At 33.2% G+C, this 20,127-nt stretch overlaps 1 protein-coding gene across 1 annotated transcript in view; it reads left to right on the top strand.

Moving 5' to 3' along the window:
- Positions 1-3,492: 3,492 nt before the first annotated feature.
- Positions 3,493-20,127, top strand: part of LOC143255693 (uncharacterized) — a 45,327-nt gene continuing 28,692 nt past the window's right edge. Inside the window, exon 1 of the mRNA XM_076511753.1 lies at positions 3,493-4,936. Coding sequence (XP_076367868.1) covers positions 4,327-4,936 — 610 coding nt within the window. The 5' untranslated portion in view covers positions 3,493-4,326. The remainder of the gene's footprint in view (positions 4,937-20,127) is intronic.

Genomic DNA, 20,127 nt, shown 5'->3' with positions numbered 1-20,127 from the left:
TCATTTTCGTAACTAGGGAGAAAAATACAGCATTAGAAACTGATAAAACTATTTTTGAGTGTAAGTGTTATCACAGGGAACGTGTGTGTATACAAGAAGCTTAGCACTGCTACTTAACGAACACCAGGTCAACATCAAAACCCGCTTAACAGTAGCAGGTAATTTCAATTTGAAAACAAATGTTATGCCAACATAGTTATCACTTGCACAGAAAAGTTAATTGATTCCTGTTAGTTGTTATTCGTGTGCGCATGCGTATCACAAACAAAAACTGAAAATTAATTGACTGTCCAAATGTATACTTGATACAGAACACAAAAGTCCCTAATGGCTTTGATATTTTCTAGATTACAGTTTTGAGCTGTTAGCTAAACATCTTCAAAACAAATACCATAAAATATGAGGTCATGTTTTATCAACTTAAATTAATGTATTTTAACATTAGCTAGAATCGGAGCTCACGAGGAAAACAAATAATTCCAGGTATTTATTTTTGCTATCCCTAAGAAGGTCCTTGAATAAGGTCAGAATATCACTTTTGTATGCCCATTTGGTCCCTGTTCTATTAAACCAACACTACTAAAGATAAAAAATATTTTTTTTTCGTTCTATTGTCGATCCCGTGAAATTACGCGTTGAGTCAAATTTTCTATAATTATCGTACACAGAAAGTTATACGATGAAATTATTACGCTAAAAAAAAAAGAGAAATGATATAACGTACACACACACACACATATACTATTTTCGCTTAATTAGTAGTTCATTTTTATTGGCATAACTATAGATACTTAGTAAAGAAATGAAGTTTATTAGTGCACTTGTTTAACTATCTGAATGTATGGTGTATTTACTGGGCATGGTTTAAAATAGAAAAAAAAAGTTTAAAATCATTGCAAGGGAAAATGATTTATGTGCATGTTCAACGTTTCGGCCAAAGGACCATAATCGACACCTGTCATTTAGCCGAATCGCTGTCTACATAATTCGTTTTTTCTCCCTACAGTGATTTTAAATATTTTTTTTGTATGTTATTATACGATAGCTGTGTTTGTTTGTTACAGGCGGACAAACCCACACTTAAGTCAAGCGTGTAACAAATAATGACGTTGTTAAAATTGTTGAATCATACATCTAAGTCTAATTCAAACTCGGTAGCGCTACCTTCCTTGAAGCTAGTCTCTTTAAATTTATTTATTAATATATTTTATTTTATATGGATTAGCAGACACGAATTACAAATACTCACAGTTAGTAGACTAACACACTGATTTTTTAGTTGGTATCATTGTCAGCTAGCGCAGTTTGTAACAACTAGAGACAAGTTTTTTTGTTTGTAATTATACTTTACGAAAAACATGTTTGCGAAATGTGAGAAGAGGGGTTACGTTGGAAATGAGAAATACAATATCGTGAACATATCTGGAGCATTTTCTAGTGTCGAAAATATAGGAATAATAACAGTAGGATAACTGTTTAGGATATATTCTAGTCAGCCATAACCTAACGCAGCAGAATCACCAAAGAAATATCTTAGAATGAGTTACGCTGGTCTTTATTTTATCTTCATTTATACCCGTGATGAACACAGCACGGATTTCCCATCTAGTACGCGTACCATTGTTTCACAACAACAAAACAAATATGTTCTAATTTAGTATTATTTAAACATTAGTAAATACCAGTCATGCTTTAATTTCCACGTTTTTTTTTAATCGGAAATGTGGCTAACTTATAAATATCTTCTAAAGTTTTATTTTTATATCAATTAAATATACGGCTAGTAAACAGTGAACATGTTCTAATATTTTTTACAGTATACATTATGTTTCTGGTTATTCAGGTACTTAAGTAATCCCTCTATTTGTAAATACTATGAAAACCCCAAGATTAAATTATCTTAATTCTATTTCGTGTTTACGATATAATTATTAATATTCTAAATTTGTTTCAATGTTTTATTTCTGTAGAGAAAAAAAAAGAATCCGTTCATATCATACTTTTGTTTTTCCATTTACATCGAATGACATACTGAGAAAACTGTGATTATAAAAAGAAAAAGAGTTGATTATTGATTGATTGAGTTTTTGATACTCAATAATATAAATAATGTGGACAATATTGGAAAGTTGCTTTGAGTCACTACAAACGAAATCAAAGTGAACGAAAAATGGCATCTAATTAAATGGTATTTATGTGTATCATAAACATGTTGAAGACGTATGTGAGACCCGCATAAGAACAATATGTAGTTGTAAGCAGTAATGTAAACTTCTTATTTACAAAGAAAAATATGTAGTTGTAAGCAGTAATGCAAACTTCTGTGCTAGCCGTCCCTAATTTAGCAGTGTAAGACTAGAGGGAAGGCAGCTAGTCATCACCACCCACCGCCAACTCTTGGGCTACTCTTTTACCAACGAATAGTGGGATTGACCGTCACATTATAACGCCCCCACGGCTGGGAGGGCGAGCATGTTTGGCGCGATTCGGGCGCGAACCCGCGACCCTCAGATTACGAAGCGCACGCCTTAACGCTCTAGGCCATGCCAGGCCCCTTCTTATTTACAAAGAAAAATATGTAGTTGTAAGCAGTAATGCAAACTTTTTATTTACAAAGAAAAATAAGTAACATAATCATGTGTATGTTAGTATTCAGTATCAGTGATTTACAGTGTAAAAAGTCAAGTTGTAAAACTTTTAATTAGTGCATTTTCTGTTTAAATACGCCTCTTAGAATCTACCGTTACGAGAGTATTTGATTTCGTGTCTTTCCAATTATACAGAGCGTTTCATTTCTTTTTAACTATAAACAGCATCAATAGACGACTGCGGACTGGATCAATATTAAGTTTCATCAAACCAATTAACCATATCCAGCTCAAGCTATTATTTCCAATGAAGACGCCTGGTGTCAAATAGAATTTTTAGATAAGTTATAAGGAGCTTTAGAAAGTTCAATAAATTGTAAGTGTTAATTGCTATAACAATTCTTAACATTTAGTTATCTATATTCTATATGAAATCTGTTTTTTATGGTTTTTTGCTCATTTAAAATGAGCCTAAATGAATGCCTGAATCTAACTTGAGGTAAAGAAAGATCCCCCATCATGACATTTTAATAACGTAATTAGTGTTTGCAAATTCTTTGCACAGAAAACTCTTAACAACAGTCGGTTAGCAATTACATAACATATGAAGCGAGGTTTTCACGAAACTTTTTAATTTCTTTTCTGGTACGGTTCACAATGCAAGCAGTTCACCGGCTTCATTCGAGGCTAGACTGACAGACACATCGTCATGAGCCAATTACTTTCAGCCCCTTCCCACCTCCCCAAGGGGAACGGTTTATCATTCTGTGACAGCCCCCATGACTAGAACTTTGATAAACCACAGTTGTCGAATCTCCTAGCTGTAACCACTGAAGAGGGAGAGATAGCAATAGATGAAGTATTAACTTGCTCGTGAACGGTGACGACTCAAGAGCTTGTGATCACTCACCATAATCTCCAGGCCCTGCAAGGTTTTCACCATTGTTATTCTAGCTGTCTCGTCTGTATTTTCATTTTAAGGGCAGTTCGGAAAAGAGAGAATTCTCCTTGAAAACCAGCAGAAGATGACATGGTATCGTGCCTTGTGTTGTGAGCAAACTGAGTGAGAAATTTTCGGTTAATGGTTATTTTATGTCATAATGGTTCTCCTGCTGCCACCTAAGTGCACACGTTTATGCTCGTGGTGGAAGTCCTTTTTCGAGTTACACTTCAACTGAATTCTGTCTCTTTCATTTTAGCGTAAGCTGGTGTGCTTGTAGGAGGGGGACAACCATTAGGCGGCTACCAATTTTCTTTCATTATTTACTTTAGTGTGTCACGTTACACGAGTCCTTGCCAAATTCCCTTCTCCCTCCCCAGCTCCCTATCTTCTCTTTCCGCTATAAACTGTCAAGTTTAGTGGGAGAAAGAAAGAGACCTTTCTCGGCACGGTTCTCCGAAAGCTGCAACTTGATTGGGAATTAAGCGTGCTTCGTTTAAATGAAGACGTTTTATGTGGCTGTCGTCGGAGCGAACTGAGTATTGATTGCAGTCAGCCGCAAGCTTTGTAACTGAACCGCCGTGCTTCGCGAGCTTCGCCACTTTATCGAGCTTAATAGTGTTCTCTAGCTCGGGAAGCTGGTCATTCACTCAGAGCGTTCCGACGGCGTCAGTTGAGTAGCTGTACGACGCGACAGTTATTACTGTAACTAAAGGCCTAACCTTTGCTTATAGTTGAGGGACTACTTAGTTGTGGTTTAAATACGTATCTCTAGTGTTAATCATCTTATAGTGAGCCATGCACCAGGACAGACTGTCCACGGTGTCCCAGGTGTCGCAGTTAACAAGTCGAACATGGCATCCCCATGTATATGCAAGGCCACCCAAACAACCAACACCACACTTCATTTCAGATATCTTAGGGCTCAGAGACTCATCCCTAATGTCATATCAAACAAAAAACTCGAATGATAAGACCCAGTTATACAGCGAGGATGAACATTCTGGACTAAACGGTGTTCCTTTAAATGGTGTGCATCAACTTTCAGTCAACGACAAAGTTAATTCAAGACCAGACAGTGAGGGACCACTAAATCTTTCGTGTACGACTCACAAAAAACTGATGTCGACATCGACTCGAAGTCCTGTTGCTCCTAAGTCAATCAACAGTTTGGTGTATAAAGAGAAACTTCCCATTGTAACAACAGAGCCAGTTGATAGCAGGTCGTCGTTGTCTCAGTCTTCTTTGGACAGTCTCGTCCAAGTGGATCCTCTAGGCCTAGTTGATAAAGTGACTTCTTATGCCAGTGAATCTAACATTAAAAGGCTTAGTGATGCCAAAAAACTTGAAGATTCTGGTTCAGGGACCGAGGATACAGGAAGCCCAAATTTTCCGCTTGGAGGCGCAGGTGAGACTTTCAACCTAATGGTTTTGATTATATTGGTAAAGCTTTACCATTTTATTGCATCGTCAAACAATGTAAAAAAGTGAGAGACTGCTTAACATGTTATTACATAAAAATTAGATAGGATAGTAACTACGTGTTTTGAAAAATAATAGATTAAATAATTCATTTATAGAAACACGAATTATTACAGTTATTGCACTGTGTTATTAAAGCCAAAGCAGTAATTGTGTACATTTTGAAAAACAAATTATTTAGTATAATTTAGTATAATGTATAAACATAAGTGACAGTGTACGTAACAGTCATGAAAATTGAGAGAGTTTTATGTTAATTTAGGTTTCCAAACGTAGGAAGATATAAGTTAATTTAACAATTATTAATAAATTATGCTTGTGTATAAGCTGCATAGTCGGAATTGTCGAATGTTTAGTGATATGTTTTTTGGTTGTGATTAATACGATTCTGATGATAAATTTTAATAACCAGAATAAAGTAAAGCAACAACTAAAAACAAAGAGTTTCATAGAAGTCTAGAACTTGTTTTATTCTGCAATACAAGTTTGTCGCATATAAAACAATGGGATTATCTTGAATTCGAAGCAATTGTGAATGGAAGATAGATATTTTTCAACAGTTTGTTTATCGTGAATAAACATCGAGTTTTATATAAAATTTGGGTTAATGTGAATATCGCATAAGGCTTCATTCGCTTTTAGGGTTCATTCAATAACGAAAAGGAACGAGTCTGTTTTTCGGGACTAATCATGAAAAACCAAAAGGTTTTGGCATAATTTTCAGGACCAAGGATAGTAAAGAAATTTGTGCATCTATTTATTGTTATATATATATATATATATATATGAACCGTTGCTGTTTGAATAATTGAAACGAAATGCGCTGCGTCTTCAGCTGCGCTCAACTGCAAGTGATAACGAGCTTTGTTTATGTATAGAAAGAATAATAATTCCTGGAAAATTGTTTTACAGTTTTTAGTAGCTTATTATGAAATATTAGATGGAAACATAGTCTTTTTTGTTTTGTTTCTTGCAGTGTTCTTCCTTCAAAGTATTTTTAATTGGCCAGATTCTTTACGTTTAGTGTCTTAATTAATTAGCAATCATGGCGGTTTTTTCAATTTTGTGGATGAATGGTTATGGTTTCTCATTGTTCTCTATTTTTCGCTGCCAACAAGCGTCTCATCTCCAATCCATTTTCTAATGTCATCCAGCCAAGTGAGTCTCTGTCTGCTTCCCTCTCTTCTTCGTATTATTTCACCCATCAGGTTCTTTGCCAACTTTTCCTCAGCTCTAATTAATATATACCTAAAGTGTCTCCTCTTGTGCTTCCTACGTATGTCCAGCAGTTTTTCTTTTTGTCTCTGCGTGTTCCAATACTTCCTCATTAGTTTTTCTAGTAGCTGATCTTCATCATTAGGCTTTAACATTATGTTACAAATGCTTCCAACTTGTTTCATTTCGGCAGACAGGGTCTACGTTTCTGCCATGTAGAATAGGGTTGACCCTAAGTAATATTTTTACTAGTGTTTTAATTAAACAATGTCATAACAAAATGCAAATAATTTTATCCTATCATGGAAAATACATTAACAACGTTGTCTCATTAGTTTAAACATGGCTTGGTGTTAGGGCTAAATGTAATTGCCTCGGACCTCAACTACTAAAAAACAAATCAAAACTAGATGTCTTATTGAAAAAGACATGTTTACATTTGTTTCATCACGACAAAAGCGATTTTATTCGTTTCATATAATCCTTTTACTTTGTAATTTTTCATTAACATGTTCTTATAGCTTGTTCTTTCGTAGCTGTTTGCTCAGCCTAATATAAACAAAATCATTGTAATTACTTTATATTTCTTGGAAAATTTAGAATTTGTATTTCGTACACTATCTACCTATCCCTTGTGTTTGTATATTGCTTAAACTGTAGTTAATATATCGTATTGAATTGTGTCTGATTTAATTGTGATGGTCCCCTGCAAAATTTACCGTGTATCTCCTAAGTACTTACTCGTTTCACACAAGATGTTCGTTTAAAATGAATAAAATTTTCTCCTATGCTCTTGTCATAAAAGCTTTTTCTTTCTTTTTTTGAAGCCTAACATTTACTGTACTAGTTGTATTCACTGGTAACGTATGTTACTTCTAAGGAGCAATTACATTTTTAGTTTTATCCAGGAGTAATTTAGATACTCGAATAAATTTAGTGTTGAATTATTTTTCAGGGACAAGTTATAAAATGAAAGAACGTTGTATGTATTCCTTTATCTGGAAAAATGTTTTCACAAACTTACAAATGTTTCGCTTAGTTTCATTGACGAATTAGAGTAAAAGTACAACAAAAAATATTATACATCCTTAAATGTTGTTTCGGTCGCAAATGTTCATTAAAAAAAGAACAATAAATCAGGAGAAATCTAGGCGCCCCTAGTGGCACAGCGTCAAGTATCCGGACGTACAACGCTAGAAACCAAGTTTCGATACCCGCGGTTAGCAGAGCACAGATAGCCCATTGTGTAGCTTTATACTTAACTTCAAAGAAATAGAAAATTAGGATTATAGTAATTTTATTTAGAAAGAAATGAGAAATTTAAAGAACTTCGTTTACAACAATTTTAGTGCGAAAAATCACAAATCTTGAAACACAAAACACTTTTTGTATAATACCTGCCTCCGGTATTGTTTGCACACATATCTCTGTCCGAGATTTGGTCATGAAAAAAAATATATTAACGGGCTTTGTTTTTGATTTATAGGTCATGAGGTCATGACCTTACCCCAATAAAAAACTAATAATTGAAATATTTTAGAGGGACAATAATTCTGAGAATTGCTTTAGTTTTTGAATGAAGCTTAGATTATCTCTTACCCTTTGATGTTTGAGTATTTGAAACATAACCATTCAGTCAGTGGAAATTAAATACGAACTTCTCTGAGGAAAAATACTGAACAAAAGAAAGATGCATAATCACTCAGTTTACCCTGCATATGTAATTAAAGTAAGAAAAAAATGTTATCTAAAGATAATTGTAAACATGTGATGAATATTACAGTAACCTAATAACTCATCTATAACATTTAAATATCTTCATTGTTTTTTTTTAAGAGAATGAAGCCGTAAAAGGAAATTAGGGTCTAGCGTGAGTTCATCGGATCGTGTCACACGAGAAAGCGTTTTGCGTTGTGATGTAGTGGGTGGCTGTAAGAGTGACGGTCAAATCCACTATCCGGTCAGATAAGAAAACCCATATAAACGGCAATGGGGCTGTTTACCAGCTGCCTTGTCTTTAGTCTACCAGTTCGGTTGGAGTCATATAAGTATAAATACTCACTTTGTACCTGTGCGATATTTTAAAATAAATACACAGGAAACTGAAAAAACTAATTTTCATTTACAAGTTGGATAGAGTTAATTTATCAGTCGCTAAGTACGTTTACTCATCTTGAAGACAATCTTCCAATGAGAAACATTTAATGACATTACCTCAACATACGTAATAGCAAGGCCTATTTTACTCTCTTCACCTTTCGATGTCGAAAATAACATTACTAGGTCAACCGCAGATGTGTATTTTACAATTTTATGTACGTACCAATGAACTACTTACTATCTGTAAGCTTATCCTAATAAACTCATAATAAATGATCAGTTTCAGGACAGAAGGCTCAGTTTTATGTACGTTTGAGTTCAGTTTCACTGTATGTTAATAAACATGACTGAAATTATAGTTAATACCAGTTTATGTTGTAATATTCTTCCCAGCGTTGTATAAAATAATAACGAATAATAATTGTCCTGTGGTGAGGATGCTCGGCTCACAGTCTGCAAGTTGCTGGATCGAAACCCTTCGCTGAAAATCCTTGCTCATTTCAGCTATGTGGCCGTTGGAGTGTGACAGGCAAAATTCCACTATTCGTTAATAAAGAATGAGCCAAGAGTTGGGTGCTTGTGACTATCTCTTTTCCCTTCAGTCGATTACTTCAAAAATAAGGACTGAGGGCACAGATAGCCCCCCAGTGGCACAGCAGTATGTCTGTAGACTCACACCGCTAAAATCAAGTTTCGATACCCGCGGTGGGCAGATCACAGATAGCCCATTGTGTAGCTTTGTAATTAATTCTAAACAAACAAATAAAAACAGGCAATTTTCTAAGAGATGATTCTTTTGTGTATTTTTACAGTTACGTATGCGATTAAAACACTGTTTCTCGTGTACTTGATCTAAAATGTTATAGAATTTTCATTCGACGACTACAGATATTGAATTACATAATTACGTCAGATTCAAACGAAAATGTATAACTAGGATCCCCATTATTATATAAGCAGGTCAACAGAACAAACGATACGTTATTACTTTTAATGGATCGTGGGATTATTTTATCAATGAAATATTCAAATGAGATGTGTCATTGTCCACAAACAATCCTTGTTTGTTGAGACGTGAATAAACGAATTTCCGCAGCATGGGCCCAAGGTGTTTACTTGAAAAATTATAATTATATTACTTGGATATGTAACCAGTTATGAAGAGCTCGATGTATTGTGATTATTATGAGAGTGATACGTACAACCCTTATCTTCATGTGTTTCTTATAACTGCAGTGAAGAGCTCGATGTATTGTGATTATTATGAGAATGATACATACAACCCTTATCTTCATGTGTTTCTTATAACTGCAGTGAAGAGCTCTATGTATTGTGATTATTATGAGAGTGATACGTACAACCCTTATCTTCACGTGTTTATTATAACTGCAGTATATTAAAGAAGAAAATTTTTCGTCCTCTGTTCTTATCTTTGGAAAAGAAAGACACCTTTTTGAACGCATAGGTAAAACTATAAATGTAGATTTATGTTTTGAAGAAATACATTTCATTTTACGTTAGAGAATTCTGATTATATTGTCTTGGATGTGTTGTTGTTATCACACACTTCAAGCTTTCTTTTTCGTGCGTGTTTTTATATTCTTATTAAAGAACACATTGCCCCGCGTATAGCAAATTTATATCTCATGGTTGTTATTTACGTAAATAAATAGATATTTATTTATAAGCTACGAATATTTATATGAAATATGGACTAAAAAGGTAGCATACATTTTGAAAGTTTGTTTTCAAACCATTAAAACACTACTGTAATTTTTATAACCTTATTCATAAGTGTTTGATTAGTTGGTCCAGGTGTCGGAGCATTTGTACCGCTACCACTGTGGTTCCTAATCGTCAAATATTATAAACTCTCTCCCTAAAGCAAGGATTTCGACCTTGAACATCAATACAAGAGATGAAGATGTGATATTATAGTCAAACAATGAATAACATTCAATATTGGAATTAAAATATCCGGAAATGACGTCCCAACGGTCATAACAGATAATTTGGTTCACGAATATGTAGAAAAAAAGGAGATAAATACACATGATTTAATGTATTAGAAAAAAAAACCAAAATTTCTCTTCGATTGTTTGATGCAAACAAAGAGAAATAAAAATAATTGTTGGTGTTAACTCTCTTTCTTTTCGGACAAGAAGAATTCGTGAAGTGGCCTTTTGTATTTATCTTACTTGCCACAATCAATACTATCAAGCAAAGTACTTGAAACAAGACATACGTTCAGTACGATAACGTAACGTAAAAATAGTTCATTGCTTTATAGTTTAAAATCCACTACCTTTTTTTACAAAAATACCGTATGAAATATAGGCTTGAGGAAGTTTAAAATGCTAATCATATAATTAATGTCTGCTTGAACAATAGAAACAGCGTGAAGCCTAAATCAGGTTTAAAGGTTGAGATTACATTCTAGGTTTGTACGAGAGCTACCTAACCGTTGACAGATGTTCTGCACCATGAATAGCCGGGTAAGTATACCTAGGATCAATAACTGTATCACGGCGTGCACAGAGTCATAGCGTGAATTAAATCCATAAATGCAGAGAGCGAAACGTTTGAATGTAGCTCAGGCCATTAATCTAGGATGAGTTGAAACAAGAAATAAAGTACATTGTGTGATGACTTCGGAGACACTTTGAATACCCATTCACTTAATTCTCTCTGGATTCGTGGAATTTAACTCATTGTTCTGTTGAAAAAGTACAAAGAATGAATTTTTAAACTTCCTTTTTTATAATTAATAAAAGGGCAAAATTTAATCGCTCACGAGATTTACAAATAATAACAATTTAGTACTATTAGTTGTTCAGCTTTTGTAATACATAGCCAACTTATATACATTAAATAAATATTGAAACTACTTTTCGTCAGTGATAAAGGAAACATCAAGATTTTTGTAGGATATGAAAGGAAAAAAAAGCCAATATTTCTAGGGTTTAAAATTATTATTTATAACGTTCAACTGTGTTTCACTAAAGACAGATAGTGAGTATTTTTTGTACCCTAAAAGAACTGAAGTTTATAATCAGTTATGTTTTTAGCGAGAACGTTAATATTTTTTTACAATATATTTCAATGCAATTGGCTTTTCAAACATATTGTTATAAATTTGTTCGTGGATCTCAGACTTTTCTCATTGCCAGGTTATTAAGGCACTCGACTCGTAATCCGAGGGTCGCGTGTTCGAATCCCCGTCACACCAAACATGCTCGCTCTTTCAGCAGTGGGGGCGTTATAATGCGACGGTCAATCCGACTATTCGTTGGTAAAAGAGTAGCCTAAGAGTTAGCAGTGGGTAGTGATGACTAACTGCCTTCCCTCTAGTTTTACACTACTAAATTAAGGACGGCTAGCGCAGATAGCCCTCGTGTAGTTTTGCGAGAAATTCAACAAACAAACTTTTCTGATGACATAGCCCTTAATAATATATGAATCACGAAAATGCTTACATAAATATATCTCACTGTATAATTATTGCTGGGTGTTCTCTGTATCTGACATAGAAAATGAGAAATTTCATAGAATTTGTTAGCTAGTTCTTTAATTTGACAGCTATAACAGGCAAAACGCAAAGTTACTCAATGTAATGTAATGTGTATACTCCAGTGGTAACGAACGGTAAAATAAGTCGGTAATTTGAGGAGCAAATAGTTCGCAAATTGATTTTTAAGACGTTTCAGCAACTGGAGTAAAATACCTAATAAATTTAAAGTAAAGATTGAAAATTTATACAAACTCTAATTATCTAATCTTAATTTCAACATATATACTATACACACATGAAAAGGTTAATCATAGCTAGTATGAAATATTTTATTAGCAGAGAAATGCCTCCAGAAGTTACCAATGATTCCCGTAAACGAAGAGACGGTTCTATCTAATGAAGCTCGACTATAACAATGAAAAGCAAGTCAACAAGTAAAACGTTAATATATTAAATAAAAATAAAGAACAAATATGCGAATTTCTACATCTATATTACATGCATATTTAAAGTTTATAATGTGTTGTTGTTTTCTTGTTTAAAAAACATTTCTGGCTTAAAACACGAATGAAAATAAACATGGGAGTAGATTGAAAACTTTATAGTAAAACGGAAGTAGTGCAATTGAACAGTGGAATGTTATTTGTATACAAAATATAAACAATGTATAACAAGGAAAATGATGTTTGTTCTAAATAGAAATACGACAATAGTGTAAACAAATGACTGAGGTAGAAGTACTCTAGTTTGAAAATCTAGAGTGAAAATTGCTATTCAAGTATGAGCAATTTTTGATAAGACATATAATATTTTTTCCCAATGTCAATTATTATAAACAAATAAATAAACCTTACCAGCTTAATACTCATTTAAAAATAATGCTTCACGCCGTACAGTATTAAAAATACATAAGCCGTTAAAATGAATTTGATTCGTAAGTTCGTAATTTTTTAAATCTAAAATAGATATAGTTATTTATAAACAGTTTTGTACATTTTTTGCTATTTATAACGTTTCATCAAGCACGTTAAAAGTTCAGGTTTTTATTTGTTCACTTGACAGTTTTCAAGTAGTTTATGTACACTTTTAAAAATATTCAAGATTAATTAGTTTTCCTTTTTTGCTGCTGAAATTTTTAGGTCTATCCCAAATTTCAATATAATTGCTTATAAAGTAAAACAAAATATTTATACGCTTTAAGTTAAGATAGGACATAAACACTATTTTTAAAATGCCAAAATAGATAATTTAAATTCGTGGTTTAATTTTCGATTTATTTTTAAGAGCACGTATAAGTGAAACTGCGGTTAAAATAAATAGGCAGAGTTGAATATTGGGAAGATACAAGAATTATTAAAACAGGAACAATTAAGCATTTTGTCTTTAAAACGTAAGTTATCTATGACGTATATCATAACAGATAATTTCGATCATGTGGATTATATATTTTTGATGTATAATATTGTTTGCAGTTGAAGCTACGATGATAACAAAAACAAAATTCCTATTAGTTTTTCAAGCTTGATGTTTTTAAGTACATTATTCGAATGAAATTAAATACCAAAGACATCTTGGCAAGGTAATCAATATTCATTGATAGAAAAATCTTGATGGTGCATATATATATATTAGTTTGTTTAACTCAAAAAAAAATATGTGGAATGTCCTATACAATGAGGAAATTTGAAGTCAGAAGTAGGAGGACTTTTTTTTAAACTGTTTCAACATATCAACTTCTTCAACTTGGTTGATAACTTAAAAAAATCTCGTGTCTGTAACAACTTATTATTATTTACTTTTTATTTTGTTCCAGGCTTTTTATTTCCTAATTTGGAGTTACGATTTTGTCTAACAAAAGTTAAGATTTGATTTCATAGAGGTTTGTAAGAGAACTTTACCATTTAAAGTAAACATGTATTTAGAGTTTATACACATATACATATATACTATCAAAGCTGGTCTTTATTTGTTTTTTCTTTTTCTTTTACAAACTAATATGTTTTACATCTTCCATGTGCTCCTTCACCTCTCAAGCGAAACGATTTTTTGTTTTATGTAATAAAAATTACATATCGTTTCATGTTTGTTTTGAGAGAGAAATTCGTCGTAAAGTGCTTAGATTATCTGTTATGGATAGACTTGATTGTTAAGTGTAACCGTGTAAAGATCTGTTTGTATTTAAATCTAAAACAACTTTCAAATGCATCACTTCTTATAATTATCTTATTTGTTTCGTTGTAATGCATAAAGTTACGCAGAGGGTTAGCTGTGCTCTGCCCACCACAAGTATCGAAACCAGGTTTGTAGCAGTATACGTAGGCAGACATACCACTGTGCCAGTAGGAGCGTTTTAAATGCTCTCTACAAGACATCCTGAAGGTACTTAAAATTAAATTTTTAATTATACCATCAAATACTGAAAGTAAAATACTATCACCCAACAATCTATACCTATATAAATCAACTCATCGTTGAGTTAGGTAGCAAAAGTACAGATTACATAAAAATGTTATTGCTTCATTACCGCGTCTATTTGGTATTTATAACCTTTCTAAGCCTTTAATTTTAGCTTGAAAGTAATATTAGGAAAAATGCATATAAATCCAAAAGAATTGAGGGGATGCCGAATACATACTTGATTTGAAACAAGGGAACTATATAAATTCGCCGAATAGTAATGAATTAACCAGTAACTATTGAATATTACACTAATAAAACATGATGCATTACTAAACCATTAGAAAATACTTTTAAATCAGTGGAAGGAGTTTAATATTGCTGGGAAACGTTGTTGCTGCTTGAAAAGAACAACAGAAACAGAACAAACACAGCTTATATTTGAGAACAACTTTGTAGTCCCGTGTCTCTAATTAGAATTGAACTGTGTATTAAACATGTTGAAAAGGTGATATTATTATTTAAACATATAAAACACGTTACTTCGCAGCTTTCAAAGACGATCTCGTATGATTATTAAAACATTTATCGAGTCCAAAAACATAAAACTACGTTCAAAATAGGTTGGGCGAGTTATATTTGTTTATTAAGTGTCACATTATTTCTTACTGGTGCTCATATCATTACGGAGTATGAGGAAAATATTAAATCGGTTTTCTTAATCTTTTTCTATAAATTGTCTTTTATTGTTTAAAGTCTTAATGGAAAGTTGTTATCAAATTGAACGACAGAAATGGATCTAAACGTCATTTGATAACTTGTTCATGTATTATCTCGTCCATTTCAACAACAACAAAAAATTAATTATTGTGCTTAACCATAAACTTTGTGGTAAGTAAACTTTACGTACATTTTACTGGAAGTAACTTTAAGATAGTTTAGAACCAAGTAATAAACATTTTCTCTAATCCTATTACTTGCTAAAGTCAATGAAACTGAAAAAAATAAAAGTAAAAAACGTTATGTGTGAACTTAAATACATTAACATTGAAGTATAAATGACGTGTGAATGTTTCAACATGAATTCTTTTAAAAATTATTTGCAATGGTAAAGATACAGAAATAAAAACGTTTTTATTATTAGAACAAAATACCTACACGTAAGAATGTTGAGCACTTCTAGTGTGTATAGCTTAAAGTACACAAAACAAGATATTCTATAATTTGCAATGTGGATTACAAAATAGACTATTACAACTGTGCTCTGTTCGTGATCAGTAACCATCCAGTGTTGTTCCTAATATAATTTAACCAAAAATAGTCAGTAGTCAGTTGCCTTAGTTGACCAGCTCCTTACCGCGGAAATAAACGTGTAGTTCGTGTTTCTAATCGAGCCTGCAGGCTTTCATTAGAAACGTGCGAATGCAAAATGTATTTTGTGGCGCCTTTAGGCGGGATAATTATAAATAAAGGAATATATATATGTATATTGCTTGAAGACAGGCGTAATTGCTACTTACAGGAAAACTTGCAAACATAATAAACTTTTCTCTCGTAAAGATCTGATTTCCTTTTCTCTTAGAACATTATAGCGTTCGTCACGCGAGAGACACTATTGGTTTTGAGATTGCTTAGTAAAAACATTAGATCTGCAAACAGCACTCCACTATTTATTCGGTTGGCAGCCAACGCTGGTGTTGCCACACACTTTTGTTAGACCAGTTCAGATCAAATTAAATGCATCATGACAACAGACACTAGCAGGTTTAAAGTTTCTCTTGTTGTCCAGACGAAAACTGTCTGGCACAAGATGCAGAAGTAGCGTGATTAAAACAACAAAACGTGCGAAAAACAGTCGTGTGAATGGGGAAGAAAAGTAAACAAAACATAGCATATTTTTAAACATTGAATTATGTAAATCCTCTTATAGTTATTAGCAGTATATAATAGTAACTGCTTGCTTTAATTGCTAGTTCCGCCACTAGGGATACAAAATATATTCTTGCTTTAGGTATACAATTTGTTTATCTCCATAAATAATATATTCTTCCAAAGAGATAACAATTTAAGTTAGAGAATTAGTACTAGCTGTTCTAATATTCTTTGTAAAAGAGTACATATCGTTACTTCTACAGTTACTTACTTTTCGTGTTTTAATGTTATTTTCGATTAGCATGAATTTTAGCAGCTGCATCGATATGGAAAGCCCCTCAGTGGCTCAGCGGTATGTCTGCGGACTTACAACGCTAAAAACCAGGTTTCGATACGTGGTGGACACAGCACAGATAGCCCATTCTGTAGCTTTGTGCTTAATTAAGAAAACAACAATATGGAAAACTGACGAAATTATTTCAGGTCTAAGTGTCTGAAACAAAATGTTTGAGAATTGTGAAAATATTCACAAAATTGCTTTCTAACTCTTACACGTAAGACTTTTAAATTAATAATCGTATCAAAGAGAGATAAAACATATACACAACTTTTCTTATCTATTAGTCTGTTTATGACGATTGAAGGCTACAAACATAATTTCAAGGTCTTCTGCGAACTTCAAGAGCAAGGTTAATTGACTATGAAAGAACTTGCAGGAGTTAAAACTAAAGTACACATTTTGTGCTACAGGTAGAGTTAAATAACTGTGTACGTGATCTAAGAACTAACGTTACTTCAGTTTACATGTTTTTGTAAACAATCAAAAACAAGTGAGGATTTCCAATACATCTTCGAAAATATCTGAGCCAAGTATAATTGAAAAGTATCAACATCCCATAAGAACTACGTATTTGAATCACAGTAACCAATAGTCGTGGTCCAGTAGTTAAAGTGGTGGAAAATAAATCAGAGGGTTAGGTTCGCGTCCTGTTTCCGCAAAATTATGTTCCGATCTGTGAGGACGTAAGTTCTTCCTTCATAAGTGTAATGGTCAAATTTCAGCGTTTCATTAGAACAGGTCAAGAGTTGGCAGTTGGTAATGTTAACTAGATACCTTCTATCTTGTTTAACCTTTTAAATTTAATGACAGCTAGGAGAGTCATTTCTTGTATAGCTTTGCGCGGATATTCACAAACAGTGAAAACACAGTGGCTAAGAGCTATTAACACAACACTAAAACCACAATTTTACAGTCCTAAGCAACTTCAAGACCTGATGGCTACACACACCAGAGGCAACAAAAGATTACCTTACATCTTTTTAGAACTGTGTGGTTGCAGCAAAAATAGCTAAGAAATAACATTACTCCTTCAGATTTAGGAGGCTATATCAAAAGAAAGTTGAAGCAACCCCTCAGATCCAAGCTAGAGAGAAATAGATAAGATAAAACAATATTTTGTCAGTGGATAGAACCAAAAACTAGTAAAGAGCTAACAATACTTCATCAAAGTTCAATGGTTACATCATAAAAGACTTCTAAGCAGCAACATGCCCCTAAGGTCTAAATTGAAGCAGAGTCAGTTGAAGATATTACACCGATAGATGCTAAAGTTTACGATTAGAGCTTTGTTTTGATATGCTCTACATTAACTATAGTGTATATTATCATATAAATTCAACATAGAGGTATACAGAAGAGTAATGTATCCATCTCTCAGACTGGTCATCTCAACATTGCACGCATATAAAAGTTAAATTTAATTACCTTTGTCAAACTGTTCTCCCAGCGTTATATATATATATGTATTAAAATGCAACTTTATCCCAAACTATTAGCTTAGCGTTGTGCGAATATATAAATTAAATGTACCTACCACAGAATTATGGAGACATAAAAGACGGTCTGGCTACCCTAGTATTAAAAAGATATGTAGAACGAAAGTGTAACTACCCCATTTAATGTGGTTATGTCTTCCGCTAGGACAGCGATAAGTTTACGGACTTGCAACGCTAAAAGCGGGGTTCGATTCCATGCAAAGGATTCGACAGATACCCTAATATGGTTTTGTTCTAAAACAAACAAATGATTTATCCTAATATTACAGAGACACATAATATGTAACTGCAACTAGTCCTTTCAAACTGCTTAACCTAGCATTTAAGAACATATATTATGTTTGTAGAGGTGATTTAAAACACCTACAAAGTCGTAGTATCACACCACTGGAAACTTTTCCTTAGCTGGTTTTAGCTACAATGATCAGTATGAAAAATTAAATTTGTATGCATTCAAGTTTTAAACTGATTTTTGATAACAAAGAGAGAAACAAGAAAAATAACGTGTTACAATTATAATATTTTGATTTTCTTAAAAGTTTCTAGATTTAGTTTAGGAAATGATTGGAGTAACTTATTAAAATATCTTGATTTTTATTTTTTATTCATAAATTACCTGATATAATATGCACTGTTAATTCTGTAAAAGAGTTACTCTCTGGGCTGAGTGTAGCTTTTGACAAGTTGCGTCAAGTTGTATATTTTTTGTGTGCAAGGTATTCATCAATTATATATGTTGAAACAGAATAGATAATTACATATAAATATGTATAGGTAAATGGCTTTACCCAATGGAATTTCTCTTGGCGTACTTAATGTTGTTCAACGTTGTAAACAACAACGTGTGTCTGGATTTCTCTACATTCTGAACTCGTGCAGTTGAAAATTTGCATGAAATATGAATTATTTTCGTTTCTTTTTCGTTTTAAATTTCGCGCAAAGTTACACAAGGACTATTTGCGCTAACCGTCTTAAGCAGTGTAAGACTAGAGAAAAGTCAGCTTGTCATTACCTTCCACGGCCAACTCTTAGGCTACTATTTTACCAAGGAATAGTGGGATTGACCGTCACATTATAACGTCTCCACTGCTGAAAGGGCGAACATGTTTGGTTTGACGGGGATTCGAATCTGCGACCTTCAGCTGACGCGTCGATTGCCTTAACCACCTGGCCATGCCGAGCCTTTTTTTTCGTGCATGTCTATCTGCATTATACATTTAGCTTATTAGATATATGAAGGTAGCTAAGTGAAAAATTTAGATCCGAAGGAACACTTATCAGACGTTTTGTATTTTAATAAATCCTTTATTATGGAGTGGTTTCATACAGTGTTACATTTCACAACTGGTGTTTTGTACATCCGCAGGCACCAACTAAGCTAGATCTAATTTGTCGTATAAGATCAGCACGTAGAGGGCAGTTTAAGAGTAAGTCATTATCATAATGTGTATATTGTTGCCTGACTCAAAATACCCATATACGACATTTTGTACGAACTTAATTCTTAATATATTTAATACTTTATTTCGATGGTTATTTATATGATTGAAATCTTAAAATTAAAACATCACTTCTATGTTTAGTGACTATGGTTTATGTAAAAAAAACATTCTCTACTTCGGTTGCTTTAAAACCACATCTAATAAACGATTGAAGTAAGGAGAAAAATTCCTTGTACCTTTCATCTAGGATTGTCGTGTTTGATTGTCATTAGTCTTTCACTTCCAGACATTTTTGCATGCTAATTTTCTACGATTACCTGTAGTAGCAAACAAATGATCAACCAGATCTCGTGCAGCTGTGGCTTGGCCGTGGTAATTGCAGGGTTTGTTGCTTGATGCTAGTTGTGCGACACAAGGCTACTATTAGCATTGATAGCAACGATTACCTAGAATATATCGGGAGATGTAGTTCTACAACGTTTATAGTGAAATATAATGGCAGCTTAACACGAGAAGGAAATCGGAAATTTCAATTTAGGGTATTATCGTGCACTGCTAAAAGTTTTTGCATACTTTTTTTTTTACCAAATTTCTGCGAAAAAGAGTTTCTCTTAAGAATTACCGGTTTTTTTCTTTCTTCATGACAGACAACACGAGCAGTGGCAACTCCAATTAGATATCAAAGCTCGTTGGGAATAGTTCTCGACTCTTTAGCTATGTTTATTCTGCCTGACCAATCACACA

The sequence above is a fragment of the Tachypleus tridentatus genome, chromosome 7 (assembly GCF_004210375.1).
Source record: "Tachypleus tridentatus isolate NWPU-2018 chromosome 7, ASM421037v1, whole genome shotgun sequence".
NCBI lineage: Eukaryota > Metazoa > Arthropoda > Merostomata > Xiphosura > Limulidae > Tachypleus > Tachypleus tridentatus.
This window is presented reverse-complemented; position numbering and strand designations above follow the sequence as displayed.